The sequence below is a fragment of the Adiantum capillus-veneris genome, chromosome 14 (assembly GCF_014529385.1).
Source record: "Adiantum capillus-veneris isolate H3 chromosome 14, ASM1452938v2, whole genome shotgun sequence".
Taxonomy (NCBI): domain Eukaryota; kingdom Viridiplantae; phylum Streptophyta; class Polypodiopsida; order Polypodiales; family Pteridaceae; genus Adiantum; species Adiantum capillus-veneris.
In genome coordinates, this window is record NC_140944.1 from 37098220 (window position 1) to 37107382 (window position 9163).

General features: G+C 43.2%; 1 protein-coding gene across 1 annotated transcript; it reads left to right on the forward strand.

Moving 5' to 3' along the window:
- The first annotated feature begins 832 nt into the window (after positions 1 to 832).
- LOC147442215 (ABC transporter G family member 11-like) lies at positions 833 to 4651 on the forward strand. The gene is made up of 11 exons (XM_086528464.1): positions 833 to 1298; positions 1428 to 1507; positions 1604 to 1893; positions 2138 to 2309; positions 2383 to 2469; positions 2570 to 2698; positions 2807 to 3004; positions 3254 to 3340; positions 3424 to 3696; positions 3798 to 3905; positions 4027 to 4651. Exons 1-11 carry the CDS (start codon positions 1097 to 1099, stop codon positions 4351 to 4353), a joined length of 1953 nt encoding a protein of 650 aa, XP_086384590.1. The 5' UTR covers positions 833 to 1096; the 3' UTR covers positions 4354 to 4651.
- Positions 4652 to 9163: the final 4512 nt, after the last annotated feature.

Below are 9163 nucleotides of genomic sequence, written 5' to 3' on the forward strand. Positions count from 1 at the left end.
CACTATCATCCCTTCTTTTGAACACTTTGATTCTTTTTCTAGCAAGCTCCTTAGCGTTGAAGAACTATTTATAAACCCCCTTAGCTATGAATTTCTCATAAATAGAAGGGATGTTTTTTCTATTCAATTAGTACATTTTCTTTCAAGATCAATTTTTTCAACATCCTTTTGTAGTGAAAGTGTGAGAAAATATAGAAAAAATAATCCCTACTGTTGAATTGACGTGATATGCATTTTTTTAAAAATTATAGTGACATATCCATCCCCTCCTCGGTGAAGGTGCAACTGGTTACCACTCTTGCATTGTCAAACCCGTCAATTAAAAAGTAACCAAGCCCTCCTTCACATGACCGCAACCTAAGGCCTTATGCAGGGCAAAAGACATATAATGTTTTAAGTAAAACATTAATAATGAAAATAAGAGTAGAGTCGCACCCAACGACAATGGAGGGAGTGAGGTGAGGAAGGAGTCCAATTTTAGATGAAGGGGGGGTTATCACATACTACAATATCAAGAGGGCTTCTACAATCTTGGAGACAAAATCGCATTTTTTGAGCGTTCTCTCTAGTCCAATGAGCGAGTTTCCTTTAGGCTACACCAATGTCTTCGCCATTTTTGTGGCCCAACTTCCAAGTTGGCTTCCTCTGCACGAATCTTTAGGTGCGACCAGAGTTTAGAGTTGTGAGTCTGTTTTCGTCTTACCCTTGCTTCACCCTGGTGCGACTCGACCCTAAGACCTTAAAACAAACGCAAACTTGGGGGGGGGGGGAGATGACGTAAGATAATGCGTAGCCACAGTTTTGTGTATATTAATAGTTGATTGGTGCAGTGGAAATTTGCAGTTGTCACGCTTCCTGTCTCTCCCTTCACATTTGTTTAAGCGCGCACACTCTCTCTCGCTCTCTCTCCTCTTTCCCTCTCGCACATTCAAGTTGACGTCCTCCAGACTCTCGTTTGCTCTCTCTTGGACCTGCGTAACCTGCGTCTGTTGCATGGTAGCGCACCCTTCGTCGAGCCTGTTGCACGTTGCCATTTCGTCATGGTGGAAATTTGAGTCAAGCTGAGCTCCAAAGCTTAACGGATACTGAATTTTGGATGGTGATGGACACCTCCTCTTCAAAGAGCATATTCTTGACCTGGAAAGATTTAAGCGTCAAAGTCCCAGCTGGAGGCAGCCATGGGCAGCCAGCTCGCTACTTGCTGCAGAATGTGAGCGGCTATGCAGAGCCTGGCTCCCTGCTGGCCATCATGGGGCCTTCTGGATGTGGCAAAACTACTCTTCTCAACGCTCTTGCAGGTGTTTGTGAGAGCTCTCTCTTCTTGGTGTATTGTGTGTTTGTGTGGTGGATGAAAGCTTGACAAGCCATGCCTGCGATTGTGGTATAAATGAAAGAGTGTAATATAAGTAAATTGATGTGACATGCAGGCCGCCTTGGCACCGCAACGGTTGACTCCGGGGAGATTCTCGCCAATGGCCGACGACAAAGTTTATCATATGGCAACTCTGTAAGTGGGCATTCCTTGCTTGTAAAATTCTTGCTTAATTGAGGCATTGCTTTCAATCACGATATCTTACAATGGTGCTTGAATGCATTGGAATAGGCCTATGTAACTCAGGACGACTCTCTCATCGCGACATTGACCACATATGAGACACTGGTATATTCAGCCCATCTACAGCTTCCTGAGAGCATGACTTCCTTTGAGAAGCAGCGAAGAGTGCAAAATACTATTCGAGAAATGGGTCTGCAAGAATGTGCGGATACACCAGTGGGTGGTTGGTATATCCGAGGGTTGAGTGGGGGGCAGAAGAGACGTCTCAGCATCGCCATTGAAACTCTGAAGCAGCGGCCATTACTATTCCTTGATGAGCCCACAAGTGGTCTTGATAGGTAAGCAGAAATTTACTCCTGCCCCTACCATACAGAAATTGTGATGTATTTAAGCTATTGCATCAGCAATGATCTATACACAAAAGCATTATCAATCCCTCTGCCGTAACCTCACCGATTTATCACAATGAAATTGCAAACATATTGCTAGCATTCATGTCTGGTCAGAGCATCTTTGCCATTATGGCTAGAAAAGCTATATCTGCAGCATTCTAAAGCCGCTTGTTTGCAATGAATTTGTCAGTGCTGCGGCATTTCATGTTGTCAAAAGGCTACGGTTGCTCGCCAATTCCGGACGAACATTACTTATCTCAATTCATCAGCCGGGTAGTGAGGTTTTTGAGCTCTTCCATCACTTGTGTCTGCTCTCTTCTGGCCAAACGGTTTACTTTGGTGAACGATCGAAAGCCCAAGAGGTAAAGCCCTAAACATGAAAGAAGTGAAAAGTGTGTGGTGGCTAGGAAAGTCATTCGAAGTGGTCTGTTGCAGTTTTTTGATGATGCTGGATTTTCTTGCCCTCCTTACCGGAATCCTTCGGATCATTTCTTATGGGTTATCAATTCAGACTTTGAAGAGGTAATATTCTGTCTGTCAGAGGAACCTATCATATGACTTAAGTCTTTCTTGACATCTTGCTCATCAAGACCTAGGCATGTGCTTTTCATGTGTGTGCCAGACAAAAGATGAGGAATTGGGGAATGAAACAATCACAAATTCACACAGAGCTCAGACTCTTATCAGAGCGTATGCGAACTCGGATATGAAGAAGGCAGTGGCTACAACATTACAGCAAGTCTTGCAAAAGGTTTCTTTACGTAGAATGACAAATATTGGCAATTTTCTGATAAGATGAATCTTAGCATTTGCATAGTAGTGCTTGATGTATGGCATCCTGATGTTTAACTGCTGCCAGGGAGGAGAGCTTATAGGGAAAGGTGATCTTGGAAAAGCGAGCACTTTGAAACAGACCTTTTACCTTACATCAAGGTCCTTCACAAACATGAGAAGAGACATTGCATACTATTGGTTTCGTCTGTTTGTCTACACAATGCTGTCAATCTGCGTAGGCACAATCTACTTCAAAGTGGGCCATTCTTTTGATGACATTCAGGTAAGAGGTTAATTAAGACATGTGGTGTCTACACACACTTGCATATGTACAAATGCTTCTTACGCACTAGATCTGGATACCCATTTGCGCATATATCTGGACACCCATTTGCACTTGGCTTATGTGATACTGCCTACTACATAGTCTCTAGATGCACATTGTTTACTTGCACATAAAAACCTTGGGTGCATCTTGATGCAGTTATCTGAAAAGATATTATACTCATGAAATGTTTTTTCTTAAGTGTAGGCAAGGGCTGGCCTGTTTATTTTCGTGACTGCGTTCTTGACTTTTATGGGGGTGGCAAGCTTTCCATCCTTCATTGAGGATATGAAGGTACGACTTCTAATTAGTGCTTTTGCACTTGCTAGCTGCTTCTGTTTTGAACAAGGGTTAACTTAATTTTCCTGTAATTCAAGATATTTACTCGGGAGCGGTTGAATGGGCACTATGGTGTGGCAACCTTTGTGATGGCAAATTTTTTTTCCGCCTTTCCATTTGTACTCTTGCTGGCTATCATCCCAGGAACCATCCTGTACACAATGACTTCCTTACATCCGGGTTTCGACCACTACATTTGCTTTATCGTTACTCTCATAGCCACCCTTTCTGTTGAGGAGGGACTACTTATGGCGGTTGCAAGCGTGGCACCAGATTTCCTCACTGGGATGATTGCAGGATGCGGTATCATGGTAATCCTCATTAACCAAAGAAAAGGAATCTTTTCTAAAGGAAAGTTATTAGCATGGCTTATGCTAAGGGTACTAATGTGGAGCTCTAAATTTTGTGGTAGGGTATGTACCTCTTGAATGGAGGATTTTTCCAGCTACTAAGGAATTTGCCCAAGCCAGTTTGGCGATACCCCCTTTCGTATATGTCATTCCATACATGGGCAAGCAGGGTAATGTAGCCTATAGCTTGTGCAGTGTCTTCTTGGATAGAGAAAATAGGGCAAGTGTTTGTGTGTAAGAAACTGACTTCAATTGGGTCTCACAATGACATTGCTTGTATTGGGGAACCAGGCTTTCTACAACAACGATTTTCAAGGTTTGGTCTTCGAGAACAATGAGGTGGGAGGCCCACCCTTGACAGGAGAGGAGGTGCTGAAGACCAGGTTTGATATGTATGTGGAATACTCAAAATGGTGGGCTGTCTTTGTGCTGATTTGTATGGCGTTTGCCTACCGCGTCATATTCTTTGTGATAATTAAGCTGAGAGAGAGGCTACCAGCAGTCATCATGAAGATGAAGGCGCGGCAACGGACTTTGGTTGAGAGAGCATCCTCAGGAAGGTTTGTGGCGCCACATGACATCGATGATGATGAGGATGGGAAACAAGATCAACTCTAGGTTTTGGAGTCTCCGAGATCTCTTTGCCACGAAAAGTGAGAGCACCTGTGGGTTAGAGATGTGGAGTGCAGCTGTGTGGTTGGCCCATCTCTAGTAAAGCTCTGCTGGTTTGGGTCTCTGAGCTCTTCATGACAGCACTATATGTGACATATGTGAATTTTATCATGAGGCCCTTGATCCATGTACACATCTGGTATGCATAAATAGCTGTAGAATGACTTGTTGAGAGCACATTTATTTCTCAATTTTGAAATATAAATTGTGTAGGCTTATTTAACAATGGAAAAAAATTGGAGCATTCGATTTCTTTCAACAACCCAATATTCAGAGATCTTTATGCACATATAGTTACTTTAACTATGTTTTGAGAGTGCAATTTTTAAAACTTAAGAAATGCTAAAAGGACAAGGTGAAGAATCACGGTGGCCTACACAAGGTTAATTGAATGAAAATATTAAAGGTGTTGAGAGGGAATCATAATGTACGTTGAGGAGTGATCTGACCAGTACATGAAATTTGTCCCTGTTTTATAGGTGGAGATTGTGGAGGTAGTCTAAATGTGGTCCAGGGATAATCCATAGATAGTTGTAACATCTAATATTGATTGTTTTTTTTTCCGAGAAAAAGATCCTTCTATTAGTTAATGAAACTGCCCATAGGGCTACAACCACCTCTTCAAGAGAGGGTTACAACAATCATGAAGGGGAGATTCTCCCAATGAAAAAACAACATATGTACAATGTGGCTAATTCAAGAGATGGGAGGAGGGAACAGCCACACAGGTAGACGGTAGTGCCATCTGAGCACACCCTGGACCATGGTGAAGAAAGGCCCAGGGCGTCAGAGTCGAAGGAAAGCCACTCTACGCTCTTGCACGCGATCGGAGCTACCTTGGAGTCTCTCGAACTATCTTTTGAGAGTATCGACCAGCTCTAGCCAAAGATTCCGAACAGTCTCTGTTGGTGGTATAGGGCGAGCCTCGAAGATGCGGAAGCAGATGAGCCAAAGTGTCACGCCGCAGATTAGCTCCCAACACTCCTTTCTCTCATTGCACAACTCTTGTGGAGTACGCTCTGATAGCAGGCTGGAGTGTACGTCGACCCCCCGCAACACTATCATCCTGCTGGTGGAGGACAGCTCAAACTGAAGCGTCGGGTCCGTGAGAGTGGACCAAGCAGTTGCCCCCCAAGTGTTTTGCCAAGTTATGGAAAGAGCTGGCATCAATCGAAGGACCCGAAGCCAAACCTGCTGTGCCAAAGGACAATCCCAAAGATGGTGCTGACTCTCTACAGGATGGTCACAAGCTGCACACGTTGCCAAGAGATCAGTATGTACAAGCCATCTCCCAACTGCCGTAGCCTGATGTGCAACCTGCCACACTGAAACAAAGTGACTCGCAGCAGCTGTCTGGAGTCCCGCAACCTCGCCCAAAAAGCTGACAGGAACTCAGTTGTGAGACCCTCCTCCTGCCAATGAGGTGTTGGAGCTTCTCTCCGTGTTGCCATTATGTGACGTCCCAGACGAACAATGTACTGAAAGAAAGGGACACCTTGGTGGTCGACTGAGGAGAAAGGGTCCTTCCAAAACCACTCCCTAGGATCCCATTGTACTCGTGCCAATGGACAACACTCCCAAGCCCACAGCCTCCAGTGGCCAGTCGCAAGAGCTGTTGGGCCCTCCAATCTATGAGCTATATAGTTGTGTAACTGCTATGTGTAGGTCGTCTCTTGTGGCCGATGTTGAAGCTGTGACCGATTGCGGAATTTATGCGGGTCTGTGAGGCGAGCAGAAGTCAGACAAGCGTACCCTTATATTTTGTGAGTTGATTCCGACTTCGCGTTAGGGCGGCCAGTCACGCTCTTTTCAGACTACTTTATGAAATCTCTACTTCAAATTGAACTTGACCTCCTATGGGCTATGGAAAAGTGAATAATCAGGAGGCAAGAACGTCGCACAAAAAGAAGATGACACAAAATATGAGGTATGTAGGCGCACATCTCCACAATGACGTACAAAAAGCAAGCTCGCAGGCTGGACTGGAATGCCATCAAAGCAACGAGCGGTCGCAAGCCTAGGATATTATTAGTGTTGCATACGACCTCCGACTCGTATTCTCCTTCAACTTCAAATACATTGCTTTAATAATTGCTGCGGTCTCTGTCTGGCAAACTACACCAACCTTGTCTACAAGGCATTTCAAAGACTCCGCATGGCTACGAGATGTTGAGCAACGCTGTTCCCAGATAGTTATGTGTAGCAAGCTTCTTCCTAGTATATTGTGAGTTTCTTTTGGCTTCGATCACATGGCCTAGTATAGCGTGAGTTGCGGTCTGCAATATTTTATCAGATACGGCCCACATGTTGTCAAATTGAATGCTCCATCTATGGCCGATGAAACGGATTGTTAAAAGACTGGTTTTTGGTTCATTCTCCATCACTTCTATGAAGACATACTGTGAAAGTTAAAATCGATGTTTGTGTTATTTTGTCATCTTATGAATGTCAACACTCTTTCTTATCAGTAATCCTCTTTCTTATCAGTGATTACAAGTCTTTATTTGTTATCATCCATGGCCATGGTTCCTGACAATGCAAGGCAACTCCATGTTCCATAACGTGATCAATCCAAATGGTTAAGTATGCTTGAGACCTTGGTGCTCAATTTTGTCAAAACTGCCCTTGATGTTTTCCTATCGTCTTGTCAACAAGGTTAAGTATACTTGAGTGTTCTAGATCATGACTTCACTACTGCTTTCCATTATTTTTACATCATGACTTTTCTAACACCTTTCTTGATGACGTGATAGATTACCTCCCATTACTGATGAAAAAGTTTATGCGTACTTGGGAGCTTGGTGTCGACCTTGGTGCTATGCTTTCTATCGTCAAATTGTACCCTTCTAATCGGTATTCGTGCCTCAATATTTCATGGCACTATGGTTATCATCTCATAGCACCCTCGTTGTCTGTGGTGCTATGGTTGTTATGGTCTCATTGCACCTCGCCGTCAGTGATGATATAGTTGTTATTGTTTTATTGCACCCTGGTCACCATTGGTGCTATGATTGTTTTTGTCGTGGCATCATTATTTGTTTCTTTGTCGTCTTTAGAGTGGCATCACGAACCGTCTCTAAGGACAATGTGATGTGATTATTTCTAACCTTCACATCTCAATATGTTTGTTGAGTTGCTCTTGTTAACAAGATAAAAATTACATCAAAGAGCATATACAAGGGATCAAAGATGCTAAAGCTCCTACAATTTAAACCTTCAATCTGTGTTGATTTGAATTTTTATGAGCCTTCATGGCCATTGTTGTATATCATGGAGTGATGTAGCTCCTTGTGAATATATTTTGTAAATTTAAAATTTATTAATACAACAGTGCATCTATATAGTATTGTGGGATTTTCCCTTGTACCTCCAAGGGTTTTTTCATCCACAGTTAGGGACTCCTATTTGAACGGGGGTGTTGGAGCTATATAGAGAGCCCACACCTATGCTACATATAGCTAGGAGTCCCCACTATATATGTGTACTCAATGTGTGCTCTACACACACTTTGGGGTTTGCAGATCTTGAGCGGTCTCTCTCTCTCTCTCTCTCTCTCTCTCTCTCTCTCTCTCTCTCATCTCGGTTTTTCTTCCTCGTCAACATGCCCACCACTCGGATCCTCTGAAAATTGCACTCTACCACATGTGGGGCCTCTACTTAAACTCAGTGTAGACGTCCCTCACCTTGTAGCTTGAAAAACAAGGAGGGAACAATCTCTGAGCAAGCCCGGACTGCGATGAGAACCTCCAGTCACGTGAAGGTCCCCACATTAGGAAACGTTTGGACTCAAATTTGGGCCTTGTAAGAAATGCCATGTAAGCATACAGAGGGATAATATCATTTTAACCCTTTTTCATACTGTTTTCTAAAATCTGGATATCTTATTCATGCAAGGTACGTTTATTAAAAACCCAAAAAGTATTCCAGTCATGATAACAATTCACTGTGCTTGGCGGCTACTGAATTCAATGTCAAATATCTCAATCTTTTGCATTTTTGAAAATTAAGCTCTGTTTTCTCGTCTCCTTCTTCCGTCCATTCCCTCCTGCGTTCTCTCTCGCGTGCGCGACATTCAAATTGCCATTCTTCAATCGCCCCCACCTCCTTCTGCGCACAGTTTTGATCAGTCATGTCTCAGTCGACACTTGTAGCTTCTCCACGAAGAACTTCTACGAGGAATATGAGAGATGTATATCACATGCACATAGAGCTCTCACAAGAATATGAACCCCTCTGCAAGAAAAACAGAAAGCAGACGTTTTTTGAAGCTTCGAAGGAGAACTTAAGATCACAGGACATAAAAGATATGGACCTTTTTCTGGACGGCAGAATGTATCCAAAGCATCTCGTCACAAACTCCACTCCACCTTCTAAGGATATTACATTCTTAATGAACTATGTTGGAGATGGCCACCATGGCTTGTATGGCTACACTAAGCAGTTGGCTACAAGAAATGACATTCTGCAATAAGAGAGAGATATTGTATACAACGAGAATGTCCGCTTACACCAGAAAGTTGTGCAATGTGCTCAATAGGTTGAAGGCAGCAAGGAAACCATCAAGGAGCTTACACAACAACTCAGAGAAAAAAAAACAACGTTAGGTCTTCACCAAAGAGAAAGAAAACTAAGAGACATCGAGGACTTGAAACTTGGCTCGGGAGGAATTAAGAAAAGAGTGCAAGCCATCAAGTGAGTGCATCTATCTTTCTTAGGTTCATATTCATAAAGTCTTATATCTCTTATTGCTAACATG

Excerpts from the sequence above, each read along its gene's own strand:
- LOC147442215 (XM_086528464.1), top strand. The coding sequence starts at position 1,097 with ATGGTGATGGACACCTCCTCTTCAAAGAGCATATTCTTGACCTGGAAA. Across the intron at positions 3,005-3,253 it reads ATTCTTTTGATGACATTCAG|GCAAGGGCTGGCCTGTTTAT; the intron begins GTAAGAGGTTAA and ends TCTTAAGTGTAG. Across the intron at positions 3,906-4,026 it reads TCCATACATGGGCAAGCAGG|GCTTTCTACAACAACGATTT; the intron begins GTAATGTAGCCT and ends TTGGGGAACCAG.